The sequence below is a fragment of the Nanorana parkeri genome, unplaced genomic scaffold (assembly GCF_000935625.1).
Source record: "Nanorana parkeri isolate BGI_ZX_2015 unplaced genomic scaffold, ASM93562v1 scaffold1437, whole genome shotgun sequence".
Lineage (NCBI taxonomy): Eukaryota > Metazoa > Chordata > Amphibia > Anura > Dicroglossidae > Nanorana > Nanorana parkeri.
Genome location: NW_017307705.1, coordinates 130,206 through 153,602, shown reverse-complemented (window position 1 = coordinate 153,602; position 23,397 = coordinate 130,206). Strand labels below are relative to the sequence as shown.

At 41.9% G+C, this 23,397-nt stretch overlaps 1 protein-coding gene across 1 annotated transcript in view; it reads right to left on the bottom strand.

Moving 5' to 3' along the window:
* KCNQ3 (potassium voltage-gated channel subfamily Q member 3) overlaps window positions 1-23,397 on the bottom strand; it is a 154,020-nt gene that overhangs the window by 11,519 nt on the left and 119,104 nt on the right. Inside the window, exons 9-10 of the mRNA XM_018569977.1 lie at window positions 22,458-22,484; window positions 871-1,073 (exon numbers count right to left, since the gene is read on the bottom strand). Of these exons, the coding sequence (XP_018425479.1) occupies window positions 871-1,073; window positions 22,458-22,484 (230 nt within the window). The remainder of the gene's footprint in view (window positions 1-870; window positions 1,074-22,457; window positions 22,485-23,397) is intronic.

The window sequence follows — 23,397 nt, the reverse complement described above, 5'->3', positions numbered from 1 at the left end:
AGGTGATTTCTTCCTTTCACCTTAATCAGGACATGGTGCTTACAGTATATCCCTCTGTCCTGCTGCTATATACCAAAGAAATTTGAAATGTCCCTCCATTGTCTGGATGTGCTAAGAGCTGTTCATGTTTCTCTCTCAGCTACATCTTCCTTCAATTAGAATAACTCTCTGTTTGTCATTCCTGAATAAAGGACAACCCGGCTCTTGTTCCAAAAGTTCTATACAGACAATACATGGCTGTATTCATTTGTGACTTTCATATCTGCTTAGAAAATGGAAGGTCTCTCTGCACTCCTTACAGCGTTCCCGGCCCAAATTGCAATGGTGGTGCTCGCAGTGATAATCACGGATGGCTCAGTGCACATCAACAGTAGAAAGCAGGAATCGCCAGCACTCAGTAAATAATATTCAAGTAATAAAGTCCATTTATTCGGACAGGTTGTCACAAACGAAATACCAACGTTTCAGGGCCGCACGGGGTCTCTTCATCAGGGTGATAATGTGACCATCACATGATAATGTCACATTATCACCCTGATGAAGGGACCCTGTGCAGCCCCGAAACATTAATATTTCGTTTGTGACGACATGTCTGAATAAATGGACGTTTATTACTTGAATATTATTTACTGAGTGCTGGTGATTCCTGCTTTCTACTTTTATATCTGCCTGGACATCAGCTTTATATTTCACATGTTCAAAATCCATTTCAGCATTTCTCAGCTCAGTCCTACATAACACCGTTTTACAAATGCTACTTAAAAGAGATGGATGTTTTTGCAACTATAAATAGACCCCTATATACTATAAACATTACATCGGGTGACAGGGTGAAACATCAAAGCTTTACATGTGAAAAACTGTTATTACCTTCTGAACTTTGCCAGAAGGCATAGGCTTTCATCCTTAGTGCAGTGCGGAATCGCTCCTTGTTGCTCACTCCCATTGTTTTTGGCTCTTTGGAGGGGCTCTCTTCAACACCTTCAATGTTTAGTGGGGAAAAAGTTTTGGCTTTTGGACTGGTCCCACGGGGATTGGACAAACGTACTCGGTCTAGAAGACTCCACCTTTGACTGTAAAGGAAAAAACAAAGTTGTACACTCAATTAAATATTATGCATGAACAAATGTGATCAAACAATCTAAAATATTCATAGATAGGCAAATGTCCCTAGAATGATGGTTGGAGAGATATCTACAGGTCCTCAACTGTCACCAGTTTTCAAGAGCATAGAAACTGATTATTTGCAACAATTATCAGGAGCTGCACTTGATTTTACAAGTTAAATTGACCACTACTGCTTTGCTAGATTCTTCACAAATATACAGCATATGTAAGAGACTCTTAGACAACAGTAGCTTGGCTGGAAGGTCAAGTATAGCTAATTATCTACTGTGGAGAGAATGGCCTGTGGAGGCAACAGAGCAGTAAAGTACCAACAGATCAAGCAAGGCCTACTCCAACCCTTGTTGCAAATTAAATTTTTCAGATAGGCAAGTTTGGTGGAGTAATTCTTGTGTCCACGTACACTAGATCTTTAAAATTAGCATTCTGTGTGCTGTATGGATATCTCAACAAATGTATTTTGAAATTGCAATAATTGCTGGAAATTAGTCAAAAGGAGACAGCAAATTACCCTCACCGTACCGAGTGTACGCACTAGCCAAGGTCAGTTAAGAGAGAAGATGCACTGATATTTTGGACAGCTAAACACATGTCTGTCAAGAAAACACCTCAAACCTACAACTTTAATCTAGAGATCAGGTTATCAAAGATGGACAGGGTACCTGATGCCCAAAAGGAGCAAAAAAGAGGAAAGCTATGTTCTGTGCCGTGAACTACCAATGATGGGTGAACACACTACATATACTATATTGCCAAAAGTATTGGGACACCCCTCCAAATCATTGGATTCAGGTGTTCAGTGAAATTTCCTTGCTACTAAATATTCCACGGTCAACTGTTACTGGTTTTATAACAAAGTGGAGGCAACTGGGAAGTCACCACCTGTCTGCAGAGTCAATAGCTACAGACCTCCAAACTTTGTGTGGCCTTCAGATTGGCACAACAACAGTGCATAGAGAGCTTCATGGAATGGGTTTCCATGGCCGAGCAGCTGCATCCAAGCCTTACATAACCAAGTGCAATGCAAAGCGTCGGATGCAGTGGTGTAAAGCACACCGCCACTGCACTCTAGAGAAGTGGAGACGTGTTCTCTGGAGTGACAAATCACGCTTTTCTGTCTGGCAATCTGATGGATGAGTCTGGGTTTGGCGTTTGCCAGGAGAACGGTACTTGCCTGACTGCATTGTGCCAAATGTGTAAAGTTTGGTGGAGGGGGGGACTATGGTGTGGGGTTGTTTTTCAGTGGTTGGGCATGGCCCCTTAGTTCCAGTGAAGGGAAATCTTAAGGCATCAGCATACCAAGACATTTTGGACATTTCATGCTCCCAACTTTACGGGAACAGTTTGGGGATGGCCCTTTCCTGTTCCAACATGACTGTGCACCAGTGCACAAAGCAAGGTCCATAAAGACATGGAGTGAGTTTGGGGTGGTGGAACTTGACTGGCCTGCACAGAGTCCTGACCTCAACCTGATAGAACACCTTTGGGATGAATTAGAATGGAGACTGCGAGCCCGGCCTTCTCTTCCAACATCAGTACCTGACCTCACAAATGGTCAAACATTCCCATAGACACACTCCTAAACCTTGAGGACGCCTTCCCAGAAGAGTTGAAGCTGTTATAGCTGTAAAGGGTGGGCCTACTCAATATTGAACCCTACGGACTAAGACTTGGATGCCATTAAAGTTCATGTGCGTGTAAAGACAGGTGTCCCAATACTTTTGGCAATATAATGTATATGGTTGGCGCAAAGGAAAAAAGGAAGTACATTATATATCAATATTCCAGTTTGTACTATAGATGCTGTAGTAAATTAAACATGCATCTTTTAAAAACTAATTATTGTAAGGTGTAATTACATGTTGCTATAATTATTCAGTCATGCCCCAGGAAGTAGAAACTGAATTTTCTGAAGTTAAGGGTGGAGATGGGGAGGGATGGCACATTCTTTAGCCAATACCTTAACTGGACTTACACGCAACAGTAAAAAAAACAATTTTGTTTGGATGGCTAAATCAATAGGAACACAAGGGTTGAAATATTAAAAGGAGAACTATGAGGTGAGTGCTTTTCACTCACCTCATAGTTCTAGCCGACCTGTGACAATGAGACTGTCACAGGTCGGCTCAGTAGATCGGGAGGTGAGCGAACACATACCGGGTTCGCTCGCCTCTCGATCCTGTCACGGCTCTCTGCCGTGACAGGGGGAGGGGCTGGATTTCCCTCTCCCCGCTCCGATCTGCCAGCGCTGACTGGCAGAACGGACGGGGGAGGGGGCAGGGACAGCTGGCTCTGCCTCTAGATAGTCAGAGCCAGCTGTCACTCACGCAGCTGGGCGGATCCCGTCATCTAAATCGGGATCCGCTCCGGCTGCGGCGTCTCAGTATAGCACGATCTGTAGCTCGCGCTATACTGAGCTTGGGGTAACGGGAAGACGCTAGTTTGTGTCCTCCCGTTACCCTAAGGAGAACTATGGGGAAAAACACTGACCCCATAGTTCTCCTTTAAGCACAGTGGTTTTCATTGTCCAGCTACAGGCTGGAGGCTGGTCCAGGACAATCTGGGCCCAGAGGAAGTGGGTTGAATGATTCTGGCTATTAGACTGAGAACATATAGATGCAAATAAAAAGTACATCAAGGAAAATCTCTGGATTAAAATTAAATAATGTGGTAAAAACTGGTCCAGATCTTCAGCGTACTGCCCTCCAACAGGCAATTATATTGACTCATGCATTTACAATTTTAAAACGATATTAATGCTTGCAGGAGTCCCACCCAAGTTAACCTCTATGCTAGTTGTAGGTATCACAAACAATCCTTAAAAGAAGAACTCCAGGCAGATAGGGAAAAACACAAATGCAATTATATATTTAGCAAGTAATTCTAAATACAATTAATGTAAGTACTTGAATATGACTTGGTTTCAGCCTCCTGTAATTCTCTGTATAGAAAAAAAGGACAGGGAGCATCAGTACTATGAGCCACTCAGGTGTGCTGTCATAAAACCTTGCCATGACAGTAGAAGAGTGTAGAGGGAGCAGAAAGATGTCTTCATCAGTCTCCTGCTTCTCCTTCATTGTCCAATCACAAGCTGGGGCACAGAGAGGGGGGTCAGACTACACTGCAAGGTCACCAATATGGTGTTTTCCAGTAGGGCTGTGTAAATCTCAGGACTGGATGTGCAGAAATGCAAACCCCTTGCAGGTAGAATAGCTCCTTTATATGAATTGTAACTGCATATGTTCTTGGAGTACAGATTTAAAATAAACGCATGTTTCTGTTCTTGGAGTCTGTGATTTTTATGTTTTTTAATAAAGAGTTGTGTTATACATCTAGAAAAACAAGCAATGCATTCTTCATCAGCTGGATAACGGGGATGTGTGTTAAATCTGATTTTCTTTTAGCACTGCCCAGACTTCTGCTTGAAGGCCAGCTTAACCTTTAAGATGAGCCATTGATTTGCGCATATCAATAAAGTGAACTTGTTGCTTCAGGTTTACCATGCAGGTCTACCTGCTGCACTTATCAAGCCACAATTTTACCCGAGATGAAAGCACACAGGTGCATAAAACCGTTGACCTGGGTAATAGAGGTTGATAGAGTGTCCTTTTAGGAAATTTGCAAACAGGAGGTGAGCTGAATAAAGGAAAATGCCGTTCACATGAACCATACCATCATAACTTCCTATGTCCTGATAATCTCCTGAAACTTTTGTACATGGAATTAAAAGCACTTTTTGCACTGACAATGTCTATGCTACTTTCTTCGCTCCGTACAAAAAATGAATAATAAAAAAAAAGCTAAAAGCTAGATTAAAAAGCATCTTGTGGCTTTGTATGGAGTAAACAAGCGCGGCCATAAAAGACAGAAGAATTTGTGCTGATAAACAATGTAGCAATCCCGGTTTCATCTTTTTTTTCCCCATTAAATACTGCAATTACATCTTCTTTCATGGCATGAAAATTCAAATAGGCCATGCAACATTACAGAGCAATATGAATGCAAATTTGCTTTTCTTTATCCTTGACTTTGTGCGGCCCAAATTTCTCATCTACATTGCCGCAAAATTACATTTTATTTTTGAAGGGAGGAAAGGACACAAGAAGAACAGAGGTTCTCCTAACACTATCAGATGAGTTGGTATACAAGTCTTAACTTCAAACCACCTCTCCCTCCTTTCATTTCATCCCATCTGTTCGGTCTGTCCTACCTTTCTTCTTTACAGAAACGTATGCTGGCTATGGACACTAATGGGTGACTATACTTGCAAACACATCTTGACCACCCTTATGGGAGCCATCCTTATGCTGGTCAATTTTCAGGCAATTTCAAAAACTTTAAAGCAGCTTTTAAGTGCAAAGAATTGGAGGGTGGAGATGCACTTTGACTGCGGCTTCACACTTTCCCTCCTCCTGAGTTCGACCAGTCACCAGACACCAGCGCAGTCACTTGGGATCAGGGAAACAATACTTAGGTCTTTGTAAGCTCTAACCAGAGCCAACTGGATCTAACCAATGGCTACATTTCTTCATGTGTATAGGAATCATCCCCTGAAGGCTCTTCAGAAGCCAACACTTCCAAGAGAGCCGATCTCCTGGTCAGTGGTTCCCCCCACCAACCCCTATGCCATTACTGTGTCCTGCTGTGACATAGGAGTCGGTGGAAAAAACCACAGAGCGCAGCAGGAGGACAAAGGAGATTGATACTTCCAGAAGTGTTGGTTTCTGAAGTGACTTCAGGGGAAAAATTCCTAATCTTCAGGTTGCCATTGGTCAAGACAGGACTAGGGAGAGGTAAATATTTACTGACTTTTGAAGGGGCAGCTTTTACTTAAACTTACTTTCCAACATCAGACTCCCTTCAAGTAATCTGCATTGCAAAGCTTAACTCTAGCCAAAACTTTTTTTTTTTTTTGGGGGGGGGGGGACAAAAGAAAAGTGTTAGAAGCCTTCTCTGTTAGGTTTATGTTGCTGCCCATATTTTCTTTAGGTAAATTTTATTTCACGCTATGTCACACAGTGTTTCATTGAGACAGGAAGTGACAGAGAACACCCCCAATGGGACACAGACAGGAATAAAAACCTAATATGACAAAAATGGCCAGCACACACACAGTTAAGATCTCAGATATTTAGTAAGATCGAACAGCAAAAAAAATCATGTGCAAAGAGAAAAACAAAACAACTGAAGCACAGAGGCCCCCTGACAGTGTTTCAAAGCCTTTCCCAAAATTCTAAAAAGATGTGTTTACTGATGTTATAGTCTTTGTTGTAGAGATTACCTCCAACTTCCTATCCCAGTGAAACAAGGGCATGAAGTGATTGGAAATACCCCAAAGTGGATTTAGTGGAGACAATGAAATTAGTTTTAAATTCACCACTTATATTAAAGGTCCTCAGTGATATGGTGAGGGGCAGAACTAGCTCTATGGAGCCGCTTTGCCAAAAACTGGATTTTACTGAACTGAACCTTTACTCTCTGTCATTTATCAAATCAGATTTTGCTCTAAATTGTTGTTCTAGGTAAAACTGTTGATTCTAATTTCAGAATTTGCATTTCATTTTGGAAAGACATTTTATATAGCAGTACATGCACCATTTGATCAAAGTATACAGGCTCCCCTCCAAATTTTAGGGTTCAGGTGTTTCCAGTGAAGAGTACTGTTAATACTATAGCATACAACACATTTTAGACAATGGTGATCTTCCAACATTGCCCTTGCACACAAAGCCAGCTCCATAAAAACATGGTTTGTGAAGTTTGGTGTGGAGGAACTCAAGTGGCCTGCACAGAGCCTTGACCTCAACCCTACTAAACACCTTTAGGATGAATGTGAAAGAATTGGAATGCCAGGTCTCTTCATCCAACCTCAGCACCCAACTTCACAATGACTGTAGGTCATAGATCAAAGGAAGGTAATTCTCATTCCAAGTCATCCAAACCTTTCAGGGTCAATTCCCACCTTAACAAAACTTATTGCACAATAGAAACCTACAGCGATGCACAAAGTATTTATATATGTGTGCTACAGAACTGCACAGCGCGGATGCCAATGCTTTACCATACATGTGCATTAGGGATGTCCAGATACCAGTACCGATACTTGGCATTTTCTCGAGAACTGCCAGGGTTGCAGCGGTTGCAGCTGGGACCTGGCTTAAATCAAACAAACTGACCAGTTTCCTCCATCAACACAAACAGGGTGTCGATCTTGTACTTCAAAAAATGGTATCGGTGCATCCCTTATATATATATATATATAAAAACAAAATCATACATAAAATGGAGATGCACAAATCCCAGGAGCTCTGTATGCTCCTTAAAAATGACAGCTGCCTCCTAACTTTTGAATTTTTCTCTCATTTAGTCTAGGAGCTGAAAAAGTATCTGTACTTGTACGTGTACCGAGTACAATACTTGGTATCTGAACATCCCTAATGTGCATATTTTATATATACACCATATAATGAGATGCTATTCAGAATGAATATCAAGATATATACATATATATATAATAACTCAACACACAGCCATTAATGTCTAAACCGCTGGCAACAAAAGTGAGTACACCCCTAAGTGAAAATGTCCAAATTGGGCCCAATTAGCCATTTTCACTCCCCGGTGTCATGTGACTCGTTAGTGTTACAAGGTCTCATGTGTGTTAAATTTGGTGTTATCGCTCTCACTCTCTCAGGACCTGTTCACATGAGATCAGGTCCTGATCAGGTCCTGATCAGGTGCTGATCAGCAGACGTGGAGCTGCTGATGCAGTGCGTTTTTGACGCGTTTTTGATTCGTTTTTGATGCGTTTTCGGTCCGGATGCTGACAGTTAATTTTTTGTCAACGTTGATGACATCATAATAAGTGGAGCAAGAATACAATTTTGTCTTTTTTTCCCCCTTAGCTGCATTGCGTTGCATTTCCGTTCCGTTTTCGTTGCGTTTCGTGCGCGTTCGTGCATTTCCGGACCGTTTCCGGACCGGACAAAATGTGACATGCAGTATTTTTTCTGTCGTAAGCTGGACGGACTGCGCACGTGAGAACTGTAGCCCATAAAACACATAGGGATACATTGGGATGCATTTTGAGTGCAGCAGCGTACGGAGCCGGTCAGCACACAAAATGGACGTCGTGTGAACAGGCCCTCATACTGGTCACTGGAAGTTCAACATGGCACCTCATGACAAATAACTCCCTGAGGATCTGAAAAAAAAGAATTGTTGCTCTACATAAAGATGGCCTAGGCTATAAGAAGATTGAAAAGACCCTGAAACTGAGCTACAGGAGGGAGAGAGTGGCTCCAGTGATTGGTCTAACAGCCACATGGGAACATGGTTCAGGTGAGTAGAAGTCTGTTATTTTAGCTCCCTATACAAAATGAGCACTTAGCCCTTGCAGCGTGAGGGTAGCCCCACTTCAAGCGTCCAGTTCTTCTTTTAAAAAAACCCTCAAAAGAACCTTATCTTTATCATATAAACAACTAGCACCATGCAGGGCCGGTGCAAGGATTTTTGCCAACTCAGGCAAAGGTGCATTTTGCCGCCCCCCCCCGACCATGAAAAACATTGACAATGTTTTCAATTGTCGATTTTAATCGACTAATTGTTGCAGCTCTATATTATTGCTGGGATTTGTAGTCCTCTATAGCTGGTGGTATTCTCCATTGCAGATTACCACTGACCAGTTATAGAGGAACTACAATACAATAATACATAATACAGCGCAATGGAGAATACCACCATCTTCTCGATCGGATGGCCGGACTTATGCCGGCGACTGCCACTGCCCGGCCGACTTTTCCGCCCCTGTTCCCTGGCGCTCCTAAGGCAGCTGCCCATGTTGCCTTGCGCTAGCGCCGGCCCTGGCACCATGAATCCACTATGTAATTGAGATGAACTAAGGCAGACATTTAAAGTTCAGCCTGGGTGACAACCATGGCTGTCCCTATAGACACAGTGGGGATAAACATGACGTGATGGAAGTTTGTTATTTTGCAGGATTACCAAGCGAAAAAAGAAATTAAAAGCATAAAAACAAATGCAGCCACCACATCTGAGGACTGGCAAGCTGCAATTTGTAACAAGTTTTGTTCTTGGGCTTAAAAAAGCTTTAAAACACAGCCAGAAAAATGTGTAACCGAGTTATTTTAAACCTGCTAATGGTGCAGCCATTTTCCCTGCTCAGACAGAAAAGGGCCTTAAGCGATTGACAGGATGCAGAGTATTTTATTCTGTGAACTCCCAGAATGACAAACAACCACAGAATAAAAGATGCATTTCCCTGATGTAGATAAAAGTACTGACACTTTTTCCTGAACTCTCTTGCAGTTTTTTTTCTTTTTCTTCACATTTTTCTTCACATTTTAAGATGAAAAATACTGATCTCTTACCCACGTTCATTCTGGTCACTAGTTCAGGCAAATACCCTTTGCATACTTGCCTGCAAACCTGACTTTCAGATGCCTGGAAAACAGCCAGAGACTTATTTATAGAGATAAATGATTCTGTAGCTTTAAGAGAGTCTCCTTAAAGTGAAGTACATCCATTATGTCCTGAGTTTCAGGCAATGTTGGCAAATATGCTTAGGTGTAGGTCTTTCGTTAAAAGCAGATAATAGCAATAAAGTGCAGTAACACATAGTAACCAAGCAAATGTCAGTAGATACAGTAGCCATAGTAATAAAAAGGACCGATTGGGAAATGAAGGAAAATAGATATCTAACTGTTGCATTGCTATGCTAAACTGTGTGGATGGATGAATCTTCCACTGGGCCAGGCTTCAGTATCTTGCTAGTCGGCCCCGTTGGCTGTCAAAATACCTGAACAATCTGAATGAATGCAGGTATTGTTCAGGTATTTTGGAAGCGAGCGGGGCCAACTAGCAAGATACCGAAGCTTGGCCCAGTGGGAGATTCCTCCATACACACAGTTTAGCGTAGATGGAGGAATCTGTTGCACTTTTTCCATGTGACCATAGAAAATCTGCAGAAAATCTATAGGTGTATGGCCAGCTTAAGGATGATTGTTAATTCATACTGACACAAAGGCATGCCAATGATGCACAGTGAGCTGTGTTGACATTTGGATCTTTCCTGATAATAACACTTGCAACAAGTCCCATTTTTAATAGCAAAGTTTTATTGTACTGATAAATAATACTGCAAGTCCACAAGTACAATCTGGCATCTTTTAGTATTTCTTCTAAAGCAGAGACTTTTGTTTTCCACAGCTGCTAACTGCACTATCTTGGGCAAAAATTTAAATTTTTGCAATTTGTGGCTACAGCATGGAACTAAGGACAAAGATTGTGTGTTTAAGTCTAAACTCTGGGAAAGCGTAAAACTTAGCCATGCACTGTCCCCCTCCTCCACTGCATGTTACAAATTCCCCTAGACAAAATAAGCATTAAACCCCAGAAGTGTTGGGAGGGATCCCAATGCATGGTTACATTTTACAGCAGCCTAGAGTTAGTCTTCAGAACCCAAGACCTTTTGTTGAGGTTTTGGATAGAGTGGGGCAGGTTAGGACCTCGGTCCCACTTTTAAAGAAAAACTCTGGGCAGAAATAATCTTAACCCTTGCAGTGGGGCTACACCCGCAATGGAAGGGTTAAGTGCTCATTTTGGTCTAGGGACAAAAATACTGATATACTAACCTGAACCTCAGGACTAGCTGGCTGTTAGACCAGTCCCTTCCACCTCACTCCCTCCTCTGCTCCGGTGGTCTAAGGTCCTGTGAGTCATCACGTCCAATACAGTGTATTGGACATGAAGATGCCAAGGGGCATGCCATCGATGGAGCAAAGGGGAGCGAGGCTGCAAGGACTGGTCGAACCTCGGAGCCGGCTCGCTTTAAGACCTCAATCCCCCTCCACTCCAGGGGTCTAAAGTCCTATAAGTCATCATATCCTACACAGTCTATTAGACGTGGAGACACTTAGGGACATTCCATTGCTGGGACCAGTCTAATAGTCAGCCCGTCCTTGCAGTCAGGCACCCTTTGTAATTTTCTTCACCAGACGAAAAGTAACACTTAGCCTTTGCAGTGCAGGGGTAGCACCACTGCAAGTTTTAAGATTTCTGCCGGGAGTTCTTCTTTAATGGTTTGTTAATGTTGGGGAGATTAACCCCAATTTTATTTCCCAGTGACACTTCCTCATACCTGGAAATCCAAGGTGTCAGTAAGTATGGTACCAATGGGGTCAAAAGCAGGCATAAGTAAAATGTTTCATTTTATAGACATTTTGGCAAAAACTAGGGGCTTTGTCAAAATTTCACCATTTCTGCTAAATTTGTTGGGAGTCAAAAGGGAAGGCGTAATTGTTTTGTATTGAATTTCAAGAGTGCAAAAGGAATATAAATATCTCCTAAGGGTTACAGAGGCTCCTTTCAACTATCGTGGACCTGTTCTTGTGCTAGAAAATGGCCCCTCACTAGCCTCATTATTTTTTATTTTTTTTTCATAAAGAAAAACCCCAGATGGTGGAAAAAAATTAAAGATTCAAAGTGACAACACACAAATGACAATTAAATACAGAAAAAAAGGAAAGCAAACACAAATCTAAAGAGCACTAAATAAAAAAACACTAAACTACCCTAAGACCCCATTCACAGTTGCGAATGGAGCCTATTGGATGAGTTTCAGGAATGGCTTCAGACGCCCTTGGATGCAAACAGTCTAGGGATGATCGTCTGCAGGTAATAGCGACATGTGTGATTACAGTGCATGCAAACGGCTGCGGACAGTGGTAGCTATCATTGCATTGTACAGCATCCCCCACCTGCAGTTGTTCGCATATGTCTCACCAAGTAATTCATGAGACTCATGCGATCGGACTCATTCGCAAATGAGAATGGGGCATAAAGAGGAACTATACCTATATCTTCATAATAATAACAAAGGCACCTTTAGAAATGTTTAGTAATGACAATCGACAAACACATACTTCTAGATCATTGCCGGCTTTTTATTCTTTGCATACATTATTTCTCTTTTCTTCCCCTCTCTTCTGCCCATTTTAACTAAGGGCAGGTTACTATATCTCCCTTTACTTCCTGGAACTCTGGCACATGTGACTAGGACATGTGACCATGCACATCATCTCAGGGGAGGAAAATGCCTTTCCCTGAGATCTGATTACAGATATGATTTCCCAGCAATGCTCTGCTGATGTAACATTCCCAGAATGTAATGCTTGGGCACATTACATCATTTTGTGCCAACGTGAACCAGAAAGTGCAAAACAAGAAATTGTAAGTAAAATAAAAATACGTTTGTTTAGCTAATGAATGTAAGATGATTTCAAATCAGCATGCAGAGGTGTACGCTAAAGTGATTTTTAGGAAGAGGGCTTAAAGTTCCACTTTAATACACCCTCCAAAAACACGACCTTTAGCTCAGGAAAGGAGGATGTAAGGAGAATCTGCACAGCAGACATGCAAACCAAAATAAAATCCCGACCAAGGTTTTAATCTGTCCAAATTAAAAGCAAAAAGTTTATTCCTGGAGTTGAAGTGTTCAGTTGTTATTGGCAAGTGGTCTTACATTTACATGAGTTAAAATATATGTCAACAGTCAAGGTTCTTTCGGATTGTTCCCGCCCGCCCCAATGTTGATGCTGTTTTTCCCCAGATGGTGGAATGGTTTCGGATTGTTCCCGCCCGCCCCAATGTTGATGCTGTTTTTCCGTTGTTATTTTGTTTGTGTGTCTTTTTGTTTTCTGTCTAGGTTCCTGTTTGGCTCGTCACGGCAGTCTCGGGCGGTTTGGGGTTCTTGAAGGTGGTAGGGATGCCTTCGTTTATGGAGAATGGTTTGGGGACCCATCATAGGCGTGGGTGTCCTTTAAGTGGTGGTCAATTGTTGAGCACCTAATTTTTGGGCTGGATGTGTCTATGGTTAACAGATTGATGTCCCCGAGGCAGTGGTGTTGCTGCTGGGGTCCCATTACTAGTCATCTGAAGCCGTAGACACAGTTTGTTATGGGGCGGTGTTTTTTTGTTTACTACATGTGCCTTCAAGGACCCGGAAAACTGGGGTACAAAAATGTTTATACTGGGTTAGGTTTGTTTTTCAGATAATATATTGGGGTTTTTTTGTATTGAAGTTTGTATTTAATTAAAGAAAACAAGTGGCTGTTGTGACCTTTGAATTCCATACAGGTCTGGGGTGTCTTATTTGGGAAATGGAGGGAGTTCTGTGGGGGTGCAGGTCACAGTACGGAATGGAGAATGTTGGAGAAGAATGGTATCCCTCTAAAGTACCCTGGTCATGCTATTTGTTACTGTACATTCAATCACACATTCCTACTCTAATTTTTGTGTTTCTAGTTATCTATACCAGGCAATTCCAACTTTGGAAACCCATATAATTTGCTGTTTCCATATCTCCCTGAGCCCTGCAGCTGCTGTGGAATATCTTTTGATGGGGTTGGAACTATCTTACTCACTTCCCTTCCTACCTCATCTGCCTCTAGTTAATCTTACTAGTTGCTCCCCACTTGTCTGTAACTTTTTGGATTGTCATCGTACAAAATTTACACACCTTGGCTTTGTATTTGTCTTCTCTTGTTCTTGCTATACCTAAACTGTTAATTCCTCGACATTTTTTGTAAAACAAGGTAAATAGGGTGTTCACACTGCAGGGGAATTTTCCTTTTGTTTAGTAACCGGGGTGAAGCTTAACTGACTTTCATCTTCCAGTCACGTGCAAGCAAAAGTACTGTTTTTTTTTCTTTTCCTTGCATGTGATTGGGTATTCTTTGCAAAGTAAATGTTCACTATATTCGATAAACAAAGGGAAAATTCCCTTGCACAGTGAAAATGCCTTTGCAAAGTGAACAATTTGCCTTCATTAAACCAACCCCTTGCTGTTCAATAATTTCAGGTAACTTTAACTATGGGAACAGCATGGTAAGAGACAATGCTTTAAATATCTCTAAAAAACAAAAAACAAAAAAAGAATACAGTCGCAAACATAATCCAAAGCTAGACATACGTCAGCAGATCCCAAAACTGCTTGCAGTATTTCGGCTGTGCTGAGATGTGGACTACGAACTAAGTGATGCAACTACACATAAAGGAGCAGGCAAAGGGAGGCATGCAATGAATGACAATGTGCAATCAGTACACATATACCTAAGTTTTCTTTTGATGCTTGATCCAAAGAATGTATCGCTAATAATGACATTACTGAAAAGTGAAGGAGAAGTTGTTAGGATGGCAGTGGAACATAACAACACAATGTAATGGACAGACAATGAATGCAATGACATGATTTGATGCTTCTGACCCACTGGCTAGTTTCATAGGGCAATGTGCAAAGTGCAGTCACCCATCCAACAACGTGCAGCCATTTTTGCTGTTCAATGTAAACCTTTGGAAGATTACATCTGGTTGGTTGTGGAAGGCTGTTGCCCTTTTCCCATCATTATTGGTCCTTTGCAGTCAACTTTTGAAAGTACATTTTTGCTTTATGAAATTGAGAGGTCACACAAAAATTTATTTTCAAGATTAAATTGGGAAGAACCAATAATGATGGGCAAAGTGCAATTGCAAAGGAGAGATTGAGGACTACTACTCATGTGAACACATACAGCACTGGACAGATTAAAATGATTTGTTCCATTTTGAAAATTCATATATTTTTTTTTAGTAAAATGCAGCATTTGCAACAGGCAAATATCGCAGAAATGTGTTCTGTAAAACTGGTATATTGTTTATTTTCATTGTATAAACATCATCTAGTAGTGTAGAAACGTAGCCAGGCTACAGACATTATAGCATTTATAGATTCTTAAGCTGTACATTAGCTTTAATCTTTTTGCTGCCAAGGTGTTTGTTGCACACAAGTTATAATCCTCATTTTAGGCCTGAAAATTACTTAAAACCCTCAAGAGTTATTTATTTCGTGAAAGAAGAGACCCTGTAGAATAAAATGGCAGCAGTTGCGAATTTTTATGTCGCATGATGTTAGCGCAACACTTTATCAAACCCAAAATTTCAGTAACAATTTCACTTAAGTTAATTGTAGTGAACAAAAACACAATATAATACCCATGTTTAAAAATAAAATATAAAGGATAAGCCCAGTACATAGATACCCAACATGCCAAACTTTAAACTTGCGTGTATACAGGTCATCAGTTTAGAGGTAACCATTCATTTTGTCCCTAAAATTATTGCTCTCTGGCACATGTGGCGATACCCAACGTGTGTGGCACAATTGTCGTGTTTGTATGTAGTTGCACGCGGCGCACCCAGCAGATATCTCCCAAAGGTTAGTCGGGGTGATATTTGCTCATCTTTATGCAGCACACATGAGCGTTTGGACACAAACATCACCAATGCTGCAAAAAAAACACAAATGCCCCTTCATGCTTGTCCAATATAGTATGAAACATTGATCCTGTTCACAAGGATACTTTCCAGCCATGATGGCACTCACCACTCTCTCCCTGCTCTATGACACTCACATATGATGTTCAAAACTGGGACCACCACTGGCTTTTATTGAGCATCCTATGCCCATCCTTACCTTTCCCATTGTCAAATTCATTTTATGAATCCCCAAAAGTTGTTTGTATTTATAGAATGATTTTGAATACTAAATAATATATAATCAAGCTTTGCGAGTTCATTACTGTGTAGGTAACCATAGCTTCATTATCTGAAGTCTTCACTTGAAACGTCTTGGTTCAGGATGCTCTGCGGAGAGTACCGGCCTGATCATTTATAGCTGAAATCCGGGCACAAAAACGTTCATTTAAATATATTTATTAATGGTTGTAGAGAAAACTATGCACCGAACATCTCTGCAAAATCAGATATTACCATATAAATTAGCATTGACATCAATCGCTGTGCTGTACATAGCCCATGCATAGGAGAAGGGACACTGCGTGGCCCTGAAACGTTGGCTTAACGATTCATGTGACAGTTCAATAAATAGTGCTTCTACTTCTCCCACGAAATATCGAGTGCTGGTGACTTCTGTTACTACTGTAACGTTTGACATCATGCAAGTGAACTACTGTAACATATGACATGATAGAAGTGAACTACTGTAACACCTGGCATGATAGAAGTGAACTACTGTAACATCTACAAAAAGGAAGATGTCACCAGCACTCCAACAACGATAATAACAGCAATTAGATGCTCATTTATTGACAGATGCTGTCTCTTAAAGCGTTTTCGCAGCCACACAAGGTCCCCTTCGTCATGCTCAGAAATGGGCCTACTGTAACATCTGACATGAATAGTTCAATAAATAGTGCTTCTACTTCTCCCACGAAATATCGAGTGCTGGTGACTTCTGTTACTACTGTAACGTTTGACATCATGCAAGTGAACTACTGTAACATGTGGCATGATGCAAGTGAACTACTGTAACATGTGGCATTATGCAAGTGAACTTCTGTAACATGTGGCGCTATGCAAGGGAACTACTGTAACGTTTGGCATGATGCAAGTGAACTAGTGTAACGTTTGGCATGATGCAAGTGAACTACTGTAATATGTGGCATGATGCAAATGAACTACTGTAACATGTGGCACTATGCAAGGGAACTACTGTAACATGTGGCATTATGCAAGTGAACTACTGTAACATGTGGCACAATGCAAGTGAACTACTGTAACATGTGGCACTATGCAAGTAAACTACTGTAACATTTGACATGATGCAAGTGAACTACTGTAACATGTGGCACAATGCAAGTGAACTACTGTAACATGTGGCACTATGCAAGGGAACTACTGTAACATGTGGCATTCTTCAAGTAAACTACTGTAACATGTGGCACGATGCAAGTGAACTACTGTAACATGTGGCATGATGCAAGTGAACTACTGTAACATCTGACATGATACAAGTGAACTACTGTAACATGTGGCATGATACAAGTCAACTTATTCCTTCCTACTCCCAGTTGTACTGCAAATACCTCCTTCTCTGCTGGCGGAAGGTTAATCAATACGGGCTCAAAATATCAAATCTGCGATCGCACGCGGTTTTGCCTGCGGCACAGTCTGTTCCTTCCAGCTAATGATGTTAACAACTCTCAAGACCTTGATTACTTCATGACCGCCGTGTGACTCCGCACCATGTCCTGGCCACTTTCCCTGAATAAAATAATACGTTTAGCTGGCTTTCCATTTAATGGCGCATTGCGTAACATTATAAACGCTGCGACTGCGTCATTGGCTACGTCAGCCTCTAGCGGCGATCATTCGCTGAATTATGTTTGTTGAGATACAACTTCCATGACTGTTTAGCGGTAGCAAAAAATTTATTGGATATTAAATGGTTTCGTTTCCTGAAAAGGCCGCTATTCCTCACTACACGTAACATCATTCACAAATATGCGAAGAATAGCAAGGTCTCCGCCAGCAGGAAGCTGTCCCAGCAAAGAGTTCAACATTTCAATGCTTTAGCAATTCAATAAACAACGGTAATTGGAATGAGTTTTGCTTCGTTCAGTCAAAGCTGAACTCCGGACAAACATTGGAAGAAATACATACATACATGTATATAGGAGCTGTTTTACCTGCCAAAGCATTTGTATTTCTGTCCATACAGTCATCAGATTTCCACAACTCTGCCACACAGCACAGCCCTGTCTGACAGGGCAGGAGACCTTATTTTTTCTCTGCAGTTAAGTTACATGCACAGGTCTTGTCCCTCCCCCAGCCTGTGATTGGATAGCAAAAAGAGAAGCAGCAGGCTGATGAGCTCATTGCTTGGTCATTCTGCTCTCTCCTCTTATCAACTTGTTCTTTGCTAGCACATAAGTGTTGCAGCAGTTAATTTGTATATTAGCATTCCCCAATACAATCACATGGCATTGTTTATTATATGGTATATGGTATACGTATATGGTGAATATACAAATTATGGGCAGGAAGAGGTTAAAGCTCGTCTCCAGGAAGATATAAAAGACACAAATTAATGTAGTCCTGTAATTATTAAGAAAGCTGACTTCCCAGCCAATCAGCATCAAGCCGGCCGTTCGACCAGTTCAATGATGATTGGCCAGAAATCCGGCTTTCCAGCCAATCAGCATGGAGCCGGCATGCGACACATGTTTGTATGTGCTTGTATGTGGGTGCGCGGGATTTTTTTTATATGCATCTTTAGTTTTAACTTTTTTTTACAATTAACTTTATTGCTATCACATAGGGGGAGAACAAGCCCTCTATGTGACAGCAAATATCCAGTGACAGGATCTCTTTATGGGGACCTCAGGGGTCTATTAGTCCCTTAATGTCACCTAGGGAGCCCCAAAGAAGCTGATAAAGCAGAGTTCTGCTTTAAATCTATAAAACCGGTACTGCGATTGGGCAATCACAAAAGGGATGTGGGCTGTTCAGCTTCACGGAGAAACACCATACGTCGGAAGCTGACATGGATGCCATTTAAAAGCAGTCCATGGTTGACTAAGGCTGACACATCAAAAGGCACATGTTACAAAAAAAAGGACGTTTTTGTCTTCCACGGACCCAAGCTCCTGACATAGGAGTTGCCTCACATGCTCAGCTATCTAAGCTCCATTGTAGCAGTTCAGACACTGCAGTCAGGTGTAAGGCCCTTTTTACCCCCTATATTAACACAGCAATGTTGACTTTCCTTTTTGATGCCTTCCAGGAAATACTTACAAGTATAGCAGAATAAGGTCGCCAGTTATCTAATGACTATATACAACCAAGATACGTTGACGACTGATCCATGAAATTAAGTTGTAATTAAAATTAGATGCAGCGATTAGGCAGAGGCAGCGAGTGACCTCTTATCAACTGATTAAACTGAATTATTAAATATATATTTCTCTCTCACACTCAAAATAACATTAAATTTGAGTTCTATTTTTACAGCTGGAACCAATTCTAAAAGTGGTCAGTCTTAAAGTGACACTAAACTCAGGAGTTAAATCTTAAAAATGCATTCTAGTACCTTAACTATTAACACAAATGTATCTTATTTGTGTATCACTCGGCAGTAGATCGTCCAATCATCTCTGAATTGGTGCTGACACTGTCCTTCCTTCTGGAGGGTGACTACTTTTGTTCCACATGGTCATTGTTCCAATGTGTGTTGTAAAGTAGTTACTGCTCCAAGCTCACTCCCGTGATGGACTACACTCTCAATACAAATTGGTAAACTAAACATGAGACTGTAGTCCCTCACAGGAGTGAGCTTGGAGCAGTAACTACTTTACAACACACATTGGAACAATGACCATGTGGAACAAAAGTAGTCACCCTCCAGAAGGAAGGACAGTGTCAGCACCAATTCAGAGATGATTTGAGGATCTACAGCTGAGTGATACACAAATAAGATAAATTTGTATTAATAGTTAAGGTACTTGCATGGGTTTTGAAGGTTTAACTCCTGAATTTAGTGTCACTTTAAAGTTACACTTGGCCAACATTAAAAATTAAACTAAGACAGGGGGAACCAGCAAACATGCCCAGGGCTTGCATTATTCCCCCAGCTTGTTGCTGAGCAATGTGAACGTGCAGAGAACAATCTGACCTCAAGCCACAGTCCTGATCTGAAATACATGTTGGAGCTTTACTGAATCTGGCTGTACAGAGTTCTACATCAATAAGGGAAACCAAAGGGACCTTTTGATTACTGGGCAGATGGAAACTTTTCTGGATTACATTAGCAGACGGCACATTTATTTTACTGCCCTCTAGGGGCATAGGAACAGGGGTCCTTGTGGGAGTGCCACATTTGCCCCATACTTGGAAGTAACAGGTTTTTGACTTGCATTCAGGGGCAGATTGGGGCAGCTAGAGCATGGAGTCAAGGTATCTGATCACGCTTTCTTTGAATTTTCCACCTTGATGCATGTTGACTGAAAGGTAGGGACATGTACCCACACCGGTGGTGCTTCCGCTGGCATGGAGGTGGTGGTGCTTCCGCGAGTAATGACGTGCCTCCCAGCTTCCTGATTGGCTGGGAAGCTGGCTCCATGCTGATTGGATGGAAATGGGTCACTGAGCGTATCCAGCCTTTGCTAGATCCAATCCAATGTTCAGATGCACTGCTTTCCACCCATAAACCCACAATTCCAATTTTAGCAGGGTCAGATTTCCATACCTGGAATCTGTAGACAAAAAAAGGTTGCCATCCAAAGCCACACCTAACGGCTAGGATCTCTTCCATTTCCTGTTTAAAATATGCCAATCCTGGCTTAGACTATTGTTCCATTTGTAAAACTCATATGAGATGACTGTATGTCTATCTGCTAATAGTGGGGGAAAAAAAGGTACGATCAAACCTATGCAGGTAAAAAGTTGCCTCCTTTGGCTTTGCACCTTATAGGCACAGGCCCACTGTAACTTATGAGTTTTGTGATACAGGCCCATAGAAAGGGGAGCCTTAGGACCCCAAGGTGAAGGTAATGACTTTGCTTGAAGGACTATAAGATGTAATACATTCTAGAATGTAGATTTTTGCTGATAATATATGCATTACAACATCACTAAAAATAACTCTTCCAACATGTGCCTCATGAGACCAAAAAGAAATAGAGAAGAATGAAAAAAAAAAAGAAGAGATATACACTGAGTGGCCAGATTATTATGACCACCCCATCAGTACTTCGTTGGGCCACGAGATGACTCCACGAGATGACTTCGTTGGGCCGCCTCGTGACTCCACGTAAAATGAATGATCCTGAGAATATTTTTCCAGCATACACAAGGACTTAATTAGACCGAAGAATTACTTTTCCCCGTGCCTTTGCTTAAACGTCTGGATAAATGTCAGAACATATCTCCTTAATTACATTTCAATCACTAATCAATTGGATAACGATCGGACCTATCACAGCAGCGGAGACCTGACCTACAAAGGAAATAACCCCGTCGCCAAGAAATGTGTCACTGTCATTTTAACTAGGGTTCAATTTCTTAATTAAGATGCTACTTCAGGAGTAATTATGTATTTTTTATTTTTCAAGCCGCAAAGCAGAGTGCGAATATCTCGTCTGCAAAACCCGAGATGAAAATAAAATGTGATAGAATTATTACTGAGACGTGGAGCCAGAGTGCCACCTTGTGGCTGGTGGGAGAGAGAGAGAACAAAAGAGATAGAAAGAGAGAAAGGAAAATGTGAGAGAACACAAGGAAAAAAAGAAGGAAGAAAAGCAGGAAAGAAAGAAAAAGGAAAATAAAAAGGAATGAATTTCTAAGGATGAAAGGTGAAAGAAAACAGAAACGGGAAGAGAGAGCAAGAAGGAGAGAGAGAGAGGGAGAGGACAAAGGAGAAAGGGAGAAAAGGGCAACAGAGAATGGGAGGGTGGATGAAGAGAGCAGGGGAGAAGAGGGAGAGGAGAGGGAGGGGGGTAAGAGGGAGAGGAAGAAGTGAGGGAGGGAAGAGGGATAGAGGAGGGGAAGAAGGAGAGGAGGAGAGGAAGAAGTGAGGAAGGGAGAGGAGAGGGAGGGAAGAGGAGATGGAAAGTGGGAAGAGGGAGAGAAAAGGGAGGGAGGGTAGGAGAGGAGAGGGAAGAGGGAGAAGAGAGGGAAGAGAGAGAGGAGAAGGAGGGTGGGAGGAAAGGAAGAAGGAGAGGGAAGGTGGGTTATCAGGTGGGCGTAACTAGAAATCACAGGGCCCCATACAAAATTTTGCTATGGGGCCCTGCGATTTCTAGTTACGCCCCTGGTAGAGAGGGAGAGTGAGAGGGAGAGTGAGAGGGAGAGAAAGGAAAAAGGGAGAGAGGGGGGAGGAGGGAAAGAGAGGGATGGGGGAGAGAAGGAGAAAGCGAGGGGAGGGAGGAGAGTAAGAAATGAGAGGTAGAGGGAGGAGGAGGAGGAGGAGAGAGAGAGAGAGGGAGAGGACAGGAGAGAGAGGCAGGAGGAGAGACAGATGAAGGAGATGGGACAGGAGGTGAGAGACGGTAGAGAGAAGAGTTGGTAGAAAACTCTTGCCCTGATGTTAGGCAGGTGTGTATGACAAAAACACCATATAAACTATCTGTAGATGTGTTACAAAAAAATACCTCAATAGGGTCTAAAGACACATAAATACCTAAACATGTTTTCACATTTGACGCCTATAAACCTCTGCAAAAGCAGAATATAGACAGACAGACAGTGACAAGAACCTGATACACAGAGATATAGGCGGAGTTAACAGTTTCAGAAGAAATATTTTATTCCCATACTATGCGCTGTGTATATATGACCCAACAAAACTACATTTGGTGCATTTGGTTCCTTGCTCTGGCTGTCAATTATTTATACTCGGAACAGAACAAAGCGAAGAATACAGAATTTTTGTAGCTTTGGGAAACATAAATAATTTACAATTGAGTTTACTGACGTACCTAGCACCTCCATCCATCGGTTCCTTCCTTCAGACGTAAGCAAGAAAAGGGAAAAACACACACGTTAAAGCTGAATATAATCTGCTTGTATTTTGCCTTTCTTGGTTCATCCCTCCAACACCGCCAACCCACCAACATGCTAATGAAATTTTGTATTAAATCCTTTTTGTTTTTATTGCATACCTAATTATAGAGCCAGTGATGTCATCAATGGGTCTCTGTGCTTTTCTATGGAATGCAGGCAGATCAAGGCTTGCTGTACATAGCACCAATCACAGCACCCTGCCTCAGAACTCTTCTTAAGAGCCCTCAGCCCTGATGCAAGCAGTGGGCTGGCTCTTGGGAGAAGTTATGCAAATCTCAAAATGCCTGAATAGGTGTATAGCAGTCTGGAGTAGTGGACATTCCTAGGCAGCCTGTAATGCTGAGTCATCAGGATTGTAAGAACTGAAAACCAATTAATGAAAGGGGTGGGTTGTGGACAGTCAGGTATGAGGGGAAGGGGCTGGATGTCTTCCAGCCAGGAAATGAGTCGGGCTCTATCTGACTTGCTGCAGCTTCTAAGGCACATTATGAGAAGCTCCCAGTGTGCAGTGAAATCAGAGCAAGCAATTCCAGTCCAGGAGAGGAGCCGGTACAACTGTACAAGACTGAATGGAAGGCAGAGGTTCAGCTTTAACTCCAGTGCAGCCAAGGATGTGCCTGCCATATAATAAGAAGAGCTGCCACATTTTAAGCACCCCGGTATGATTCCAGTATATTGAAATTGGTAAGGATGTGGTTCATGTCCGGGAGACTCTGACACTGTAAGCTGGTCTATAGTCTGCTGCCTGCTTTGAGTAAAGGATTTAAAGGCACAGAGGTGTTCTGAAGATGAACTGTAGCAAGCATCCAAATACACAGGTGAAATATATGCACCAAGACCAATTTCCCAGGGGAA